Source organism: Perca fluviatilis, chromosome 1 (genome assembly GCF_010015445.1).
Source record: "Perca fluviatilis chromosome 1, GENO_Pfluv_1.0, whole genome shotgun sequence".
Taxonomy (NCBI): domain Eukaryota; kingdom Metazoa; phylum Chordata; class Actinopteri; order Perciformes; family Percidae; genus Perca; species Perca fluviatilis.
In genome coordinates, this window is record NC_053112.1 from 6,095,395 (window position 1) to 6,114,233 (window position 18,839).

Below are 18,839 nucleotides of genomic sequence, written 5' to 3' on the forward strand. Positions count from 1 at the left end.
AGGGAGGAAACAAACAACAGAGCTGCAGTAAGAGGCGGAGCTACACTGGAAAGAGGAGAGCTTCAACGTCACACTCCAGAAATGAAAGTGAAGTTTGTCAGAGTGTCAGCCACGCTGCAGTCGAGACAAGTCTCGGTTTCTCTCTGAAAGAAAACTCAAACTGACTTCATCAGGTCTTTCTCAACAACACAGCAGAGTCTCTGCCAAACACTGGTGAGTACAGTTGATCACATTTACACTTTCTACAACCAGGATTAACACTAAACTTCAGATCTACTCAGGCAGCAAGTTCCTCTCTTTTAATTTCTTGTGAAATTGGTAACAATATAACGGCGTATGCTGTTTCGGCGCCCACTATACAGTAGCCCACTTTAACAGCTTTAATCAGTCTCTCTGTGTCAGTTCTCAGGACTGGAGTTTAGATTACTTCCTACTTTACTGCTATTGTTACTGTTTACGGATCACTTCATAAATACAGCTGCCTCTATCTTCTCTGGCTGTTTCACAATAAAAGCTTTCAAACAGAGAGCCAGTGGGAGGCTTTTATTGTGAAGCAGCTGGAGGAAATGAAATGTGTTCAAGTAAGCAGAGCTTTGTTAGCAGTGCTGTTCTTTAATAAAACTTGGACACAGGGGCGGAGTGAGGGTCTGGCTTCTGGGGCTCCAGCCCCCGAATGTTTTCTCAAACACCCCCAAAGTCTTTTAGGGTTTTAAAACCTGCAAATCAATGGAGCAAAAGTTACATTACTGGGGAAATATCACCATTTATTGTGTGTGAACTCTATTCCAGCGTAGTGTAACAAAAGTAGGTTTCTAGATAATGTGATGCTATTCATACCAATTTTTTTTACCCTCCTTATGCATCCTAATTAAAAAATAGTAAACATAAAAATTGTGTTGCCTCTTTTTAGGTGGCAGAAGTGAAAAATGAGTCATCCTCAACATTTGTTGTGTTCTGATTTAAAGGGATGGTTCAGAGTAATTTCACCCTAGGGTCCTTTGCACCATGACCTCGAGCCAAACAACAGAGTCTCTCTTGAGCACACGTTGTTCTGGTGTATCTCCGGTCTTTCTTCATCCTCTAACTCTCTTCTCTGTTCTTGAATGTGCAGTAGCGACCGGAGCCTCTCCCAGCTTAAAGGAACACGCCGACTTATTACATCGTAACCCCAGAGTAAAGTCATTATTCTTTTCATGCCAGTCGTGCTACGTTGTCTGACGGCTCCAGCGTATCGTTCATAACAGAACAGGCAGGTGAACGGTTCCAGTAATCCTCCTTCCGAATAAGTGACAACTAACATCTTCCTATTTACATGTTGTGATTTGTAGAGTCACTAGCGGCGTAATAACAATGAGACACAGCCATCTTCTAACCGTGAACAAAAAACCGGGAACTATATTCTCAGGCAGAAGAATATAGTACTTGGGCGGAGTGATATGCTCGCAGCAAACCTGTCTGAGAATATAGTTCCCGGTTGTTTTTACGGATAGAAGATGGCTGTGTCTCATGTTATGTTGTTTTTGTTACATGCTGTGACTTTTACAAATCACAACATCGTAAATAGGAACATGTTGGTGTTATTTTGTCACTTTGTCACAATATGCAGAGCTAGTTTTGGAACCAGTTACCTGCAGGATCTGTGCTAAGCTAAGCTAATGCTGGAGCCGTCAGACAGCGTTACAGCACACACGGAGATGAGAAGGGTATGTATGGACTAGTCTAACTCTGGGGGATACGGTGAATAAGCTAAATTCCCAATAAGTCAGCGTGTTCATTTAACAGACTGTTAATGCTACCTGACTCGCTAGCAGCTATAATGTTACACAACATGCCGTCTGGCGGTGTAAATTTGTAAATGTAAAATTGTTGTGTTAGAAATTAAGTCATAAATTGTTGTATGCTATGGTGTATTATCCTGTTAAAAAGTTTTAGTTGTGGGTTATTAATTGTTGTGTTATGAAGTTACTACCGTGAGTGAGAAGGGTACGCAGTTAACAGGGCTCCCGTTCTCAATTCACTCGTACATTACTTCGGCCGTAGCGCTCTCTGCGGCAATGCACCAGTATTACGGTATATGAAAATTTCATATCATACAGGAAATTAATACCGGTATACGGTACAAACCGGTATACCGCCCAGCTCTAGTACAAATAGGTTCTGTACTCATAAAAACGAGGCATTGGGAAGTTTGTAAGTACACCAGGAGTTTGTTTCTTGCCTGATAGCTTCTACTCTCTGCTGCTACTGCTACCTCTTCCGCAACAGATGTCGTTCTCTGTGCGGGATCTTACGCGATCACCCAGTGCTGCTAAAATCTTTTTTTGGTACATCCAAAGTTTTTTACAATTTTTTTTTCCAAAGCGTTTACAACTTAGTGTTACCTAATAGTTGTTGCAAACTGGTACTACCTACAAAATATTAGTGCATTCCTGGAACTGGGCATCATTAGACTACATCCTTATGCGTCGCTTTCTGCCAGGACTATTACGGGGTTTTCCATAATCCCGGAAGTGATGTCAACACAGCGATATGATGATATGGTGAAACAAATCTCCCCCAGGGTAGCATGCCCCCACCCCCTAGGTTTTGGCTGAGCCCCAAATGTTTACAATGTCTGGCTCCATCCCCATGTGGATATATTCTGTACCGTTTCTGTCAGGGTAGCGAGTCAGTGTTTATCAGCATGACTTAATTGGGCCTGTAACCTGTCCTCATACCTTTTAATATGTTTCCTCCGACATCTAAAATTTTTTTAACTATTGTTTGCTGAGTGTTCGTTGGAACTGCCTGGACTGGGAAACTGAAAATTAATTGCCCATAGCCCTCAAGTGCCTGAATTTGATTGAACGGATTATAATATCGTATTATTAAAAATTGCACACACTTGTTTCTTTTTCAAATAATTATTAAAACTGCATTTTGGATTTAATGTTTTTCTTTTCTTACACACTATGTGTAGATATGGCTGCTGCAAACTATCTACCATCTGAAGATCAGTTTCTGTGCTCCATCTGTCTGGATGTGTTCACTGATCCTGTCGCCATACCATGTGGACACAACTTCTGCAAAAACTGCATCAATGAACACTGGGATACTAATGACCAGTACCTGTGTCCAATGTGTAAAAAGGTTTTCAACACAAAACCTGAGCTGCACGTCAACACTTTCATCTCTGAGATGGTTGCTCAGTTCAGACAGTCAGCGCAACAGAAAGCCAGCAGCAGCAGCTCAGAGCAACAAGTGTCCAAACCAGGAGAAGTTCCCTGTGACGTCTGTACTGGAACCAAACTGAAGGCCCTGAAGTCCTGCCTGGTGTGTCTGGTCTCCTACTGTGAGACTCACCTGGAGCCTCATCTGATAACATCAGGTCTGAAAAGACATCAACTGATCAACGCTGTGGAGAACCTGGAAGACAGGATGTGTACGAAGCACGATAAACCTCTGGAGCTGTTCTGTAAGACCGACCAGACATGTGTCTGCATGCTCTGCCATGTTTCAGACCACAAGCTGCATGATGTTGTTCCTCTGAAAGAACAACATGAAGAAAAAAAGGCAGAGCTGGAGGCTGAAATTCAGCAGATGATCCAGAAGAGACGACTGAAGATTCAGGAGATCAAACACTCGGTCGACCTCAGTGAGGAAGATGCAGACAGAGAGATAGCAGAAGGTGTTCAGGTCTTCACTTCTCTGAAGGAGTCTGTTGAGAGAGGCCTGAATGAGCTCATCAACACGATCAAAGAGAAGCAGAAAACAACAGAAAAACAGGCCGAAGCTTTCATCAAAGAGTTGGAACAGGAAATCTCTGAGCTGATGAAGAGAAGCACTAAGGTGGAGCAGCTCTCACGCTCTGAAGACCACCTCCATCTTCTCCAGAGTGTCCAGTCCCTAAACACCAACCACCCTCCACCCACCAAGGACTGGACAGAGGTCATCGTCCGTCCATCATCATATGAGGGGACTTTGGTGAAAGCTGTGGCTCAGCTGGAGGAGACACTCAGTAAAGAGATGAAGAAGCTGCTAGAGTCTGAGCTGAAGAGGGTCCAGCAGTATGCAGTGGATGTGACTCTTGATCCTGATACAGCACATCCTGAACTCATCCTGTCTGATGATGGGAAACAAGTGAATCATGGTAATCTGTGGAAGAATCTCCCAGACAACCCAGAGAGATTTTCTAAGTGTGTTAATGTTTTAGGAAAGCAGAGTTTCTCTTCAGGCAGATTTTACTTTGAGGTTCAAGTTAAAGAAAAGACTAAGTGGACTTTAGGAGTGGCCAGAGAGTCGATCGAAGGAAGGGAAACATCCCACTGAGCCCTCAGAAAGGTAACTGGACGATATGGTTTAGAAATGGAAATGAGTACAAAGCTCTTGCTGACCCTCCAGTCCGTCTCTCTCTGAAGTCTCCTCCTGAGAAGGTGGGGGTGTTTGTGGATTATGAGGAGGGTCTGGTCTCCTTTTATGACGTAGATGCTGCAGCTCTTATCTACTCCTTTACTGGCTGCTCCTTCACTGAGAAACTCTTCCCATATTTCAATCCCTGTAGTAATGATGATGGTAAAAACTCTGCCCCTCTGATCATCTCTCCTGTCAGAGTAAACTAATCACTCATCTTATTTCATGTATTGATACATTTCTATTCAAGGGAACAAATGTACATTTTATAGTTTACATATTATTTGTTAACAGAATCTGTTTCCTGTGGTGATTGATTTACACTTCATTATCAAGATTTTTTACTATATGTATCTGATGACAGAGTCAACACATTCATTTGATGCATCATGACACACGTTATGTGGACGATATCTATTTCAACCTCTGTTAAACCCACAGACATGTATTTACACTCCCTGAAGAAATCAGTTTCTAAAGACACCAAATATGTCAAGATGAAGTTTGAGTTAATTTGCAAAAATTCTGAATTATAATTTCTAATTGATGTGCAGCCACACAAAACATTTTGCTGAATATTTCATTGTGTCATAAAGTTTCATTTAAGAGAAAGGCCTATTACATCCCATAGTGTCTACAGAACACAGTATGTGTCGTTGTTATACCATGTATAAAAAGTTAATGGATGTTTCTGTTTTGTCTGAAAAGTGTTTTTGTTAATTACTGGTCACTTTGGCCAGTTTGGTTTTGTCAGTCTTGATAAGATGGTTTATAAGTCAGTGTTTCCTGTAGAATTTTTTTCAGCAGCGGGGGTGTTAAATGTCAAAAAGTAACGTTACCTGAAAACAGCGCTTAGTTTCTTTTTAGCATCTCACATCACACTTTTAGTCACTATGACCACTACAACTACGGTCAGATACAATGTGCCAAAATCTGAACAATAATGTTGCTGTCAACGGGCTTATCTGCTAATGTTAGCTACCGACTGTTACCTTGAAACTATCCAGCAAATAAACGGTACCGTAGGGTGCCGTTACGTGAAACCGGTGATTCTACATTACTAGCTATGTTTTTCATGTTGGTTTTGAGTGGTATGCACCCCCACTAACCTTGAAAACAGTTTTAAAACAGTAACATTAATACAGCGTGTCGGAGGAATACAGCGTGTCCTGCAGCGGGGCGTCAGAGGCAGAGGGACCGTCACAGCAGCGTTCGCCAACGTTCGCTTCTTGTCTCATCTGAGGTCTGATAAACAGTAAATTCATCAAAGTCAGTGTCCACAATGCTATTTTCCAATAAACTGTAGCGGCCATATTTCACGGGACCTGTGCAAGTGCGGATTTCATGTCGCGGCTTTCATCACTGTTTGTCACTTTACCTAAGCTTGAGTGACAAGTAGCTACTCGCCCTTTTTTTTTATTTGGTTGCCATGACTTCGCGAGTGATGACGTCCTGTCACTGTTCCAGTTGCTCACTCTAAAGGGGAGAGAGAGAGCGGATGACAGTTCGCTTGCGTTCAGTAGAGCACACGGCTCTGCAGAGTCGTGTAATTACGACTTCATGACTTCTCATAAACCGCTGAATGAGCAGCGGTGCGCGGTGTAAATAGCGGAAAACCCTGTTGTGCGTCTGCCCTATTGCTGATACCGTGGTGGCAGAAATTTTTCCATTGGCGGGCCGCCACTAGAAATTCAACATAGAGGAAACACTGAGTCAAAGAAATCTGTAAATATGTGATTGTAAAATTTCAATACTGGACCCTTTAACTCTCCTGTTGTCCTCGGGTCGAATTTGACCCATTTTTTAAAAGTTTCTATATCAGAAATTTAGGTTTCTTTTAACCAAATTGTCAAAAAAAATAATAATACTGGGATGGTTCTGTACAACGCTCTTCACAACTGAAATAAATGATCAGTGCACTACTTTCATTAATTATGGTGTTTCATTCAATTTATAGCATTTGAATAAAAATGTTTTATAAAAGAACGTTGAAGAAAGTGACAGAAATGTTGGGGGAAAAAACAAAAAATGTCATAAAAAAAAAACATTGGAAAAAGTGACCAGAACTTTGGGAAAATCTTCAAAAACGTCGGGAAAAGACTCTAACTGACTCCTAACTATTTACCAGGAGAACCAGCTGATACGCCACTGGTTACTAATGCCCGTGAAAAATAATGTGTGTATCTGCCTTGTGATTTGAATCTGCTCCAAAATGTATTGGGTTCATAGTTCATAGTTTCATAATTAAAAAAAAAAAATCGGGCCAGTACTTTTTTTCTGTAATCCTACTGACGGATACACAAACAAATCAACCAACTCACAGACAAACCAAGTCGAAAACATGACTTATCCTTGGCGGATAAGCAGATACGCAAATTCAGATTGTCTGATTACAGCGCTGCACCGTCAGTGTCTGATTTACTAAACAACAAGCTTGTAACTGAAACACACTTAAATGTTACTTCAAATGTTTAGAATCCATAACTAAATTAATTTATTATAGTATAATTATTTCAGGGAATCATGCATAACTTATATATTTTTATGATTTATAAATTAACATTTCAAAAATAAATCTCACATATCCCCTGCAGTACTCCAAAGTACCCCTAGGGGTACACGGACCCCCAAACACTGGTTTATAGCAGCGGTCGAAATATCGAAAGGATAAAAACTTCTCGACAACACAAGCTTCCTCACAAGAGGTGAAAGTGATATAACTTCCTGCTGCACTGCTTCACTTTGCTCAATCCCAAACTCCATCCTAAGGCCTAAAGCCCTGGGGTCTCTTTTATAAAACCGTGCGGAGGATCCTTAACTGAAAGTGTACGTACGCCCAAAAGCCAAAAATGGCGTGCGACAAAAACAATTCAGATTCATAAAACCGTGTGTACGCACACCTGTAAGCAATGTTCCCTTTATAAATCACAGATTGCAAGTGTGTGTACGTGAATCAGCCTCTTATCCCGCCCTGTACACACCCATTTTTAACCATAAATAGTCAATGCAAAGCACTTCGTAAATGCTGATGAGAGTTAATGACCCTGGCAGTTGTTCTTTCGTCGCCAAATCATGCCGAATCATGATGACTGGCAGAGAAAAAGCAAAAAACTTGACAAACAAATTGAATTATAATTTCGGCCTGTTCTTGCACGGTGTATGTAAACCTGATCTATAGACTACCTATATTAATAATACCTTCCAAAACGGCAGGCATTACGCACAGCTTCGATATACCAGACCTAGATTTAACAGAACTATATATTATATACAAACAAGTCTTAGTGATAAAGTTGAAGATTATATATAATATTAATATTATATATATAAAAAAAAAAAACACTTCCCTGTCTGACATTTCCTCTAGAAACAGCCGGTTGCCCCCAGAGTAGCGAGGACCTGTATTTGGTACGGGATGGCACGGTTCCGGCGTGTTGCCCTCTCTACTGGACCCAATTCAGTACATAGATCCAAGAGCACAGCTATATTACTATTACAGCTACATTAGGGAATTTAAATCAGCATATTAGCCAGTCATCGTCATGGCCCCTGAAGTCTCTTTCTCTCCTGATTCTTCCATTAGCGTAGTCCTCCTGCAGGGCCAGCAGGGCCATCATGCAGCATTACGCACGGGGGTCACCACAGTATTTATATGTTTACAACATATTGTGATTGTTAACACCTTGCCAAAATCACAGCATCAACTAGTGGTATTCCCCACCCAGAGATACAATTGGAAGACGAAAGTCTAATAGGCAAAAACTGTTTTGTCACAAACCGACCGATGTCCTCGGACCGATAACGAGGACATTAAGTGTAACGATTGCGCGAGAGCTCAACGGCTGTCTTTCCAGACTTTTTCCAGACATTTGATGATATATGCACAATATTAAAGACAGATATTTAGTTATTTACACTGTGTTCTGCAGTTATCTAATGCTAGGGTATTTGATGATATCCTGTATTCCATGCAGTTGGGCCATCTCCTCCTCCTGCACTTCGTAGCGGACTGTGACGGTGAGAGCCAATTAAACATTAATAACACATTTTCATTAAAGATTTGAGTTGGAGGTGTTTATGGAACAATGATCACTCAGTACAAGCGCAATTAACAGTGCTGGATTTAATCTTCATGATAACGTGGATGATAAGAGTGAAAAAATGTGCGTGAGGCATCAATACTTGAAAATATTACAAGTAATCCTTATTCCCACATTTACTTTCTGCAGTCTGACTCCAGTCCACCATCTGCTTCGCCAATTCCCACTGTCTCCAAAAAGTGTGTATGCATGGGTCAGAGTTTGCTTGGAGGACCGCACATTCTCCCGTCAAGTTCGTTTGTCATAAATCACAACCTTTTCGTGGGAAGTGGCGTACGCACATTTTCAGCCCTGTTTTTTGCGTACGCCACGTTTATAAATGAGACCCCTGAACTCTCACTGGTGTTACCTGATAACTGACAGAATGCGAGAGGCTGCAAGGGCTCGATATGGTATATAGACGGATTCAGCGAAAGCTCATTCTTAGTCACCTGTGACCAAACACTTGGTTTTAAGGTGACAGATCGGCCACTCTGGAGTCAATCCTGGATATACTGCTCCACAGTAACCAAAATCGTGCCCACATGTCAACACACACCCCTCCATTGCTCCGTAGATCCAGATAGATTCCATTATCAAACGGATAAGTGGCAGTAATGAAAAAGCTGATCCAAATGCTATTGTCAAAATGTACCGTTAACTAACGTTATATACAGTATGGCCATACTTACCCTGCCATGCAGGTGCAGTCCAAGCGGAGTAGCGTTTGTAAAGTGTCTGACCTGCCTCGATTTCCCCGTAAACGACAAAAGGTATTTCCATTTTTGTAGGTTAGGATTCTTTTAACTTTTCCGGAATTAAAATAGTTACAGGCATCCAAGCTGCAATATGCCTTGAACGCCTCCCTTGTATATACACATTCGGTCTCAACTAGATATTCAAATATGTGTATCTGACCAACCTAATTCAGACAGGGTCGTAGAGAAAAAAAAAAAGTTCTCATAATTTTGTCGAATGGGTCTGGTAGCGTAACTTTATCGCATTTGAGTTTGGCCACGTAATGCTTCTTTTCTTCAACTGGCAACCCCAAATAATACTGGCTAGACATAGTTTAACTACAGGAACAAGCTAACGCAATTCACTTGTTGTTGGGGGAGGTCTGCCGGAAGTCAAGTTTGGGCAATAGTAACGCACATGCGTAGTACCGTTTGCTTATGTTGTTACCGTTGAAAGCGTCTATAGCATGACCTTTGCTCCATATCAACCAGACAACATCCTCGTATTTCACAATAAGAGTGCACATGAGATTGAGGAAACAACAGAGCTGCAGTAAGAGGCGGAGCTACACTGGAAAGAGGAGAGCTTCAACGTCACACTCCAGAAATGAAAGTTAAGTTTGTCAGAGTGTCAGCCACGCTGCAGTCGAGACAAGTCTCTGTTTCTCTCTGAAAGAAAACTCAAACTGACTTCATCAGGTCTTTCTCAACAACACAGCAGAGTCTCTGCCAAACACTGGTGAGTACAGCTGATCACATTTACACTTTCTACAACCAGGATTAACACTAAACTTCAGCTCTACTCAGGCAGCAAGTTCCTCTCTTTTAATTTCTTGTGAAATTGGTAACAATATAACTATGGCTGTTTGTCTACAGGCCCACTATACAGTAGACCACTTTAACAGCATTAAATAGTCTCTCTGTGTGAGTTCTCAGGACTGGAGTTTAGATTACTTCCTATTTTACTGCTATGGTTACTGTTTACGGATCGCTTCCTCCATCTTCTCTGGCTGTTTCACAATAAAAGCTTTCAAACAGAGAGTCAGTGGGAGGCTTTTATTGTGAAGCAGCTGGAGGAAATTAAATGTGTTCAAGTAAGCAGAACTTTGTTAGCAGTGCTGTTCTTTAATAAAACTTGGACACAGGGGCGGAGAGAGGGTCTGGCTTCTGGGGCTCCAGCCCCCGAATGTTTACTCAAACGCCCCAAATCTTTTAGGGTTTTAAAACCTGCAAATCAAATGGAGCAAAAGTTTCATTACTGGGGAAATATCACCATTCATTGTGTGAACTCTATTCCAGTGTAGTGTAACAAAAGTAGGTTTCTAGATAATGTGATGCTATTCATACCACTTTTTTTACCCTCCTTATGTAGCCTAATTAAAAATAATAATAACATAAAAAATCTGTTGCCTCTTTTTAGGTGGCAAAAGTGAAAAATGAGTCATCCTCAACATTTGTTGTGTTCTGATTTAAGAATGATGGAGACAGTTGGAGAAGAGTTAACATACAAAATGAAGACTGTTTTCCTTGGAAACTATCATGTTTTTCCCCAAATGATGAACATATTTTTAGGCATTTTATAATCCCAAATGTATTGAAATATAGTGCATATAGCTGCTATAAATGGTGAAACAAATCCCCCCCCAGAGCAGCATGCCCACCCCTAGGTTTTGGCTGAGCCCCAAATGTTTACAATGTCTGGCTCCGTCCCTGTGTGGATATATTCTTACTGTTTTTGTAAGAGTAGCGAGTCAGCATTTGTCAGCATGAATTAATTGGGCCTGTAACCTGTCCCCATACCTTTTTAATAGGTTTCCTCCGACGTCTAACATTTTTTAACTATTGTTTGCTGAGTGTTCGTTGGAACTGACGGGACTGGGAAACTGCTAATTAACTGCCCATTGGGATGTATGAAGTGTCTGAATCTGATTGAACTGATTATAATAATATTGTATTATAAAAAATTGCACACACTTTTCAAATAATTATTAAAACTGCATTTTTGATTTAATGTTTATCTTTTCTTTCACCCAGTGTGTAGATATGGCTGCGGCAAACTATCTGCCATCTGAAGATCAGTTTCTGTGCTCCATCTGTCTGGATGTGTTCACTGATCCTGTAGCCATACCATGTGGTCACAACTTCTGCAAGAACTGCATCAATGAACAATGGAATTTCAATGAGCAGTACATGTGTCCGATGTGTAAAAAGGTTTTCAACACAAAACCTGAGCTGCATGTCAACACTTTCATCTCTGAGATGGTTGCTCAGTTCAGACAGTCAGCTCAACAGAAAGCCAGCAGCAGCAGCTCAGAGCAACAAGTGTCCAAACCAGGAGAAGTTCCCTGTGACGTCTGCACTGGAACCAAACTGAAGGCCCTGAAGTCCTGCCTGGTGTGTCTGGTCTCCTACTGTGAGACTCACCTGGAGTCTCATCTGACCATGTCAGGTCTGAAAAGACATCAGCTGATCGACCCTGTGGAGAACCTGGAAGGCAGGATGTGTACGAAGCACGATAAACCTCTGGAGCTGTTCTGTAAGACCAACCAGACATGTGTCTGCATGGTCTGTACTGTTTTAGATCACAAGAAGCATGATGTTGTTCCTCTGAAAGAAGAATATGAAGAAAAGAAGGTCAAGCTGGAGGCTGAAATTCAGCAGATGATCCAGAAGAGACGACTGAAGATTCAGGAGATCAAACACTCAGTCGACCTCAGTGAGGAAGATGCAGACAGAGAGCTAGCAGAAGGTGTTCAGTTCTTCACTTCTCTGAAGGAGTCTGTTGAGAGAGGCCTGAACGAGCTCACTGACACGATCAAAGAGAAGCAGAAAACAACAGAAAAACAGGCTGAAGCTTTCATCAAAGAGCTGAAACTGGAAATTTCTGAGCTGATGAAGAGAAGCACTGAGGTGGAGCAGCTCTCACGCTCTGAAGACCACCTCCATCTTCTCCAGAGTGTCCAGTCCCTAAAAACCAACCAACCTTCACCCACCAAGGACTGGACAAAGGTCAGCGTCCGTCCATCGTATGCAGGAACTGTGGTGAGAGCTGTAGCTCAGCTGGAGGAGACGCTCAGTAAAGAGATGAAGAAGCTGGGTGAGTCTGAGCTGAAGAGGGTCCAGCAGTATGCAGTGGATGTGACTCTTGATCCTGATACAGCACATCCTAATCTCATCCTGTCTCATGGTAGGAAACAAGTGTGTACTGGTAAGGTTAAGAAGAATCTCCCAAACAACCCAGAGAGATTTTCTCTCATTCCCTGTGTTTTAGGAAAGCAGAGTTTCTCTTCTGGCAAATATTACTTTGAGGTTCAAGTTAAAGGAAAGACTGAATGGGATTTAGGAGTGGCCAGAGAGTCGGTCAACAGGAAGGAAAACATCCCTCTGAACCCTGAGGATGGTTACTGGACTATATGGATGATAAATGGAAATGAGTACGAAGCTCTTGCTGGCCATCCTGTCCATCTCTCTCTGAAGTCTCCTCCTCAGAAGGTGGGGGTGTTTGTGGATTATGAGGAGGGTCTGGTCTCCTTTTATGACGTAGATGCTGCAGCTTTTATCTACTCCTTTACTGGCTGCTCCTTCACTGAGAAACTCTTCTTATACCTTTGGCCTGGGAATAATGAAGATGGTAAAAATTCTGCACCTCTGATCATCTCTCCTGTCAGAGTAAACTAATCACTCATCTTATTTCATGTATTGATACATTTCTATTAACAAATAACAAATGTACATTTAATAGTTTACATCTTATTTGTTTACAGAATCTGTTTCCTGTGGTGATTGATTTTTTACTATATGTATCTGATGACAGAGTCAACCCATTCATTTGATGCATCATGACGCACGTTATGTGGACGATATCTATTTCCACCTCTGTTAAACCCACAGACATTAATTATAACTTCCAGAAGAAATCAGTTTCTAAAGACAACAAATATGTCAAGATGATGAATCATACTTTCTAACTGATGTGCAGCCACGGAAAATATATAGCTGAATATTTCATTGCGTCAGGAAGCTTAATTTAAGAGTAAGGCCTATGTGGCCGTTTGGCTCGGTTGGTGGAGCAGGCCCACATGTGTAGAGGCTTGTTCCTCGATGCAGAAGGTCCAGGGTTCGAATCCGACCTGTGGTGGTTTACCGCGTGTCTTCCCCCTTCTCTCATCTCAGTTTTCCTATCCCAATAAAGGCCTATTTAAAAATCTTTAAAAAAAAAGTAAGGCATATCACATCCTATAGTGTCTACAGAACACAGTATTTGTCGTTATACCGGCTATAAAAACTACTTCTCAGTTTTGTTTGGTTTTGTGAGTCCTGATAAGATGGTTTATGAGTCAAAGAAATCTGTAAATAATAATAAATAAAAAATGTATTGTTTATAATGGCAGCTGAGGGATACAGCGTTCCTAGTCAATACTAGACCAATGAAATTACCCTTTTAATGTTCACAGGCAGCCACAGTCTAACGTCATCGTGACTCCTAACTCTTTACCAGGAGAACCAGCTGATACGCTACTGGTTACTAATGCCCGTGAAAAATAATGTGTGTATCTGCCTTGTGATTTGAATCCGCTCCAAAATGTATTGGGTTCTTCTTTGGCCCATGCTACACCATTCCAAGTTTCATTATATTATTATATTATATTGATGTGGGATTTGTGATCGGTCTTGTTGTTTTGTTAGAAGTCATGTTTTTACTGTTGGATTTAAACTGTGCCCTGCCTTGGGACTGCAGATGTAAATTAGCCTAAGGCTAACTCTGGTACAATGCATCATATGGCAACATTATGTTAAAAATTGTACATGGTCCCTAACAAATAAAATGAATACAAATAAAACAATTGTGCCAGTACTTTTTTCTGTAATCCTGCTGACGGACACACAAACAAATCAACAAACTCGCAGACAAACCGAGTCGATAACATGACTTATCCTTGGCGGATAAGCAGATACGCAAATTCAGATTGTCTGATTTTTGTCTGGTTTATAGCGTCATATGGCCAAACGCTGCAGTCGAAATACCAAAAGGATTAAAAACTTCTCGTCAACACAAGCTTCCTCACAAGAGGTGGACGTGGTATAACTTCCTGCTGCACTGCTTCACGTCTGATAAAAATTTTGGCTCAATCCCAAACTCCATCCTAAGACCTAAAGCCCTGAACTCTCATGTCACCAGAGAGCGCTTGGGCTGAATTGGTTCGTTTCGTTTCCGTGTATCCTTAAATTCCTTTTACAACACTGGCAAAGATCGTTTACACTCATCTTCTTCTTCTACTACTACTTCTTCCAGCGTGCGTACAGTTGAGTTCTGTTGACAACAATGCGTTGCTCAACATACGTCACATACTCCATTGCTCTGATTGGTTGTGGGTCTATCCAATTGAGTGCAGCGGCATTTTCTTTCCTGGTTCGGTTGAAACACTCCCCATAATCACAGCCCAGTGGAGCAGCATCAGACTCAGATTCTGACTAGAGTATGACGACGTCAGGTTAGTAGACAGTGTGTCATATTGTTAAAACGCACCCCTTCTTAGTCACATGTGACCAAACACTTGGTTTTAAGGTGACAGATGAGCCACTCTGGAGTCCATCCTGGATATACTGCTCCACAGTAACCAAAATTGTGCCCACATGATTACACACACCTCTCCATTGCTGCGTAGATCCAGATAGATTCCATTATCAAACGGATAAGTGGCAGTAATGAAAAAGCTGATCCAAATGCTATTGTCAAATGTACCGTTAACTAACGTTATAAACAGTATGGCCATATTTATCCTGCCATGCAGGTGCAACGCCCGCTTTGGACTTCGCCCGGACTTTGTTGCAATGAGCCAGGTGGAGTAGCGTTTGTAAAGTGTCTGACCTGCCTCGATTTCCCCGTAAACGACACAGGTATTTCCATTTTTGTAGGTTAGGATGCTTTTAACTTAACTTTTATAACTTAAATAGTTATAGGTATCCAAGCTGCGATATGCCTTGAACGCCTCCCTTGTATATACACACATTCGGTCTCAACTCGATATTCAAATGTCTGACCAACTTCCAGTAAATCAGTAAAAATGATTCTATGTTTCTTTCCTTGACGTCGTTACAGGTGTGTAGCATCGGTGTCAGCCATACAGGATATAAAACCCGTTTCAAGCACTTTGAACCTGTAATTATTTGTCCTCTGTCACTAACAGACAAGTTTGCAACTCTAACTTGAAGCACCAAAATGTATTAAAAAAAAAGGTTATTATTATAATTATAATTTTTAGGGGGGCTGAGATGAAATGTAGGGGGGCTTGAGCCCCCCTGAAAAGGGTGTAAAATCGCCCATAGTTTTAACTACAGTAAAGCTAATGCAACTTCTTTGTTGTTCGCGGAAGTGACATTTCACAATACCTTGATGATGCCCAAACATGTTAGGTACAACTGGGGGTTTGGTACTTTTTTTACATTCTTTATTGCCAAGGGAGACTGAATGTCTTCCAGGCTCTTTACAGAGTGGAGGAGTCAAACATTTAATCTACTCATTTTTGTCAAAAACCCAGCATGAAGCAAAATTGTCAATTTCCCGTCCAGCGCCCACGTTGTTTAAACAGCAAATGCACCTGAGGTGTGTTCAGGTGCATTCTGGGCATGCTGGTCTTACAGGGAGGTGTGTTCAGGTGCATTCTGGGCGTGCTGGTCTTACAGGGAGGTGTGTTCAGGTGCATTCTGGGCGTGCTGGCCGTGCTGGTCTTACAGGGAGGTGTGTTCAGGTGCATTCTGGGCATGCTGGTCTTACAGGGAGGTGTGTTCAGGTGCATTCTGGGCGTGCTGGTCTTACAGGGAGGTGTGTTCAGGTGCATTCTGGGCGTGCTGGGCGTGCTGGTCTTACAGGGAGGTGTGTTCAGGTGCATTCTGGGAGTATTGCTATCTTGAGGCAGCGGGAAGTGATCGCACCATTGACCAACAAAAACCTGGTCTAAAGTCAATAACTCAGCATTTCATTGTTATTTTAACAGAGCATTACAAAATGCTTCTATTTTTTTTTTTTTCTTTTCTATTTTTTTTTTTTTTTTTTACATTTATCCACATACACACACACACACACACACACACACACACACACACACACAGAAGATTACAAATATAAATATTAGGGTGTAAATCCTCCATCATAACAGCAATGCTCCAAGGTCCAACCGCGCCTGGCTTTTAAAGGGAATGGGAGCTGCTCTCTGATTGGTTGATTGCATGTTACGCCCAAAACACACCTCTGATTAATGAAGACACTAAGTACAACCTTTTAGAACCAGGCGCACACGTACCCTTTATCCTGCCGTTAAACTACCAAAAGTGGATTTTGGACACACCCTGAACACACCTGCACCAGGCGCTTCACGCCAGGCGCTTAGATCGTTAAAATAGGGCCCTTTGTGTTTTGATGTACCATCTTAAATCCTTTATGTTAAACTAATGTTTCCATGTAAATTGAATACGTTATGACACCCATGTGCCACTCCTCCTTGGTTCCCTTTTTTTTTTTTATGTTTTCGTGCTTCCCCTGATAACCCCGTGTTTTCACGTCACGCTATGAACTGTGGGCAATTTCCTCAGGCCAAGTCTGCGAAAATGCAGACTTATGAAAAAGGGTGCATAAAGTGGCTCAAAATGTCTGCAAGAAAGCTGATGCACACTTGACAATGTGACAGTGGGACCGCCCTAAGCCCTCACACACTCAGCAGGAACACGTCTCAAAGTCTGCGAGTTTGAACATCAATATTTGGGCCTAAGATACGAGTCAAGCAAACCTTGTTTAAACGTCCATGGTCGGCTTCCTCCTGGTCCGACAGAGCTGCTGGCGTTGGTGCCGGCTCGTTGCGAGGTGGAGCGGGTCCGACAGGAGGAGGGGGCTCCACATCTGGCTCGGGACAAACGAGCAGCTGACTGTTTCTACAGAAAGAAAAGAAAAACATTTAAAGAATGACTTGAAGCCTGTAAAACTGAGATTGAAGCCAACTTTCAAATCTCCTAAAAAACTAAGAGAGGATTTCTCGGGGAAGGTTATTATACGAAATGAAAACACGAATAGATACAAGCTGAACTATCTGGATGAATTTTACATGAGCTTCGGCTGATTTGAACATCTTCTCAAGTGTCCTTTGCCCCGTACCGTTTGATCTGAACTTCAAACAGAGAGCCGGCATCACGACGACAGACGAGACGCCAACTCATAGATAAAAGATGAACCAAAGCCACGCTTATCAACCCTTTCCCTAATGTTGGTTTTTTTAATTGGGTCAACACATAGCACTTGAACCTCAGCCCCACGCAGTCTGCTCGGCAAAGATAAAAGATAAGCCTTTAATTAAACAGCGAAGAGCAGCATCTCGTGTCTTGATTTAATTGCTCACCAAGACATCATCGGAGAATAATTGAAGTATTTGAGATTCATGTCTTGGTGTTAACATGGAGAGGAGCAGGTTTTTTTCAGACGCGTAAGTACCTGGGAGTGCGGTCCTCTCCGCCCACGGCCACCACCTGGAAGAGGAACTGGCCCGGCAGCAGAGAGAACAGGTCTCCATCGTGAAGAGGGTACCAGGAGTCTCTCTGCAGGGGGCGAGGGCTGTCGGTCAGGGACGACTGAACGAAGCACGGGTTCAGGTGGGTCTAAAAAGGTCAAAACGACAACAAGAGGATGAACCAACCGCTATTTAACCCTTGGGTCAAATCTGACTCGTTTTCAAAGTTTTTTTATATCAGAAATATGGGTTTCTTAACAACCTAATTGCCCCAAAATAACTCAGATGCATGCATGTACGTTGTATGGGACCCAGACGACATATACATCCATGCATCCATGTTCTTCACAGGTAAAATGTATCATTACTTCCATTGAATTTGATTTATTTAATTTCTTGCCATTTGAAGAAAAAATAAAAAATGTCAACGATTTCAAAACAGCATCCTGACCCAAACTCTGCCATAAACCAGTCTGTGATTCACTCAACATCCTCTGATCTTAACTGTTATATTAGTCAAAATAATTCATAATTTCTGCTTTTTTTCAAACTCAAAAATTAGGTATAATGTCATTTGATTAGGTTTATTGACCATGAATAAAGAAAAGCGTTGAAAAGAGGGACAAAAACGTTTAAAAAAAAAGCACCAAAAGCATTAAAAAAAGCATCAAAAATGTCGGAAAAAGTAAAAAAAAACAATGCATTTTTCAATTTTGACCCAGAATGATCATGGACGACAGTGAAGACAACACAAGGGTTAAAGGAGGGAAAACGTGAAGTGTGTAATGATGTGTCAGGGTTTCTATTCTATAATGCAACCACAGATTAAGAACTTGCACTTACAGCACCTTTTTTTAATTACGGTTGTAATTACTTTTATTACTAAGATAAGATAGAGATTGACAGACTCTATGAATCCCACACTGGGGAAATTCCTTAGTTACAGCAGCTCAAATAATTCACACAGACATCAGAATAAGACACATACATCCTAAAGTGCTCATATTCTGCTCATTTTCAGGTTCATAATTGTATTTTAGAGGTTGTACCAGAATAGGTTTATGTGGTTTAATTTTCTAAAAAACACCATATTTTTGTTGTACTGCACATTGCTGCAGCTCCTCTTTTCACCCTGTGTG

General features: G+C 41.6%; 2 protein-coding genes and 1 pseudogene across 4 annotated transcripts in view; 2 read left to right on the forward strand and 1 right to left on the reverse strand.

Annotated features, from left to right (window-relative positions):
* Positions 1-18,839, reverse strand: part of aplf (aprataxin and PNKP like factor) — a 54,343-nt gene that overhangs the window by 30,203 nt on the left and 5,301 nt on the right. For both annotated transcript variants that reach the window (XM_039808399.1, XM_039808404.1), the window contains exons 4-5: positions 17,685-17,848; positions 16,990-17,131 (exon numbers count right to left, since the gene is read on the reverse strand). In XM_039808399.1, coding sequence (XP_039664333.1) covers positions 16,990-17,131; positions 17,685-17,848 — 306 coding nt within the window. The remainder of the gene's footprint in view (positions 1-16,989; positions 17,132-17,684; positions 17,849-18,839) is intronic.
* Positions 50-6,135, forward strand: LOC120563848 (annotated as a pseudogene).
* On the forward strand, positions 9,751-14,046 carry LOC120563868 (E3 ubiquitin-protein ligase TRIM21-like). 2 transcript variants are annotated; one of them, XM_039808319.1, is made up of 2 exons: positions 9,751-9,944; positions 11,240-14,046. In XM_039808319.1, the coding sequence occupies exon 2, from the start codon at positions 11,249-11,251 to the stop codon at positions 12,881-12,883; it is 1,635 nt and encodes a 544-aa protein (XP_039664253.1). In that variant the 5' UTR covers positions 9,751-9,944; positions 11,240-11,248; the 3' UTR covers positions 12,884-14,046. The 2 variants fall into 2 exon arrangements, with proteins under 2 accessions (XP_039664253.1, XP_039664263.1); XM_039808329.1 differs by having other exon boundaries at positions 11,247-14,046.

What these genes read in the sequence shown, in the direction of transcription:
- LOC120563868 (XM_039808319.1), top strand. Translation starts at nt 11,249, where the DNA reads ATGGCTGCGGCAAACTATCTGCCATCTGAAGATCAGTTTCTGTGCTCC.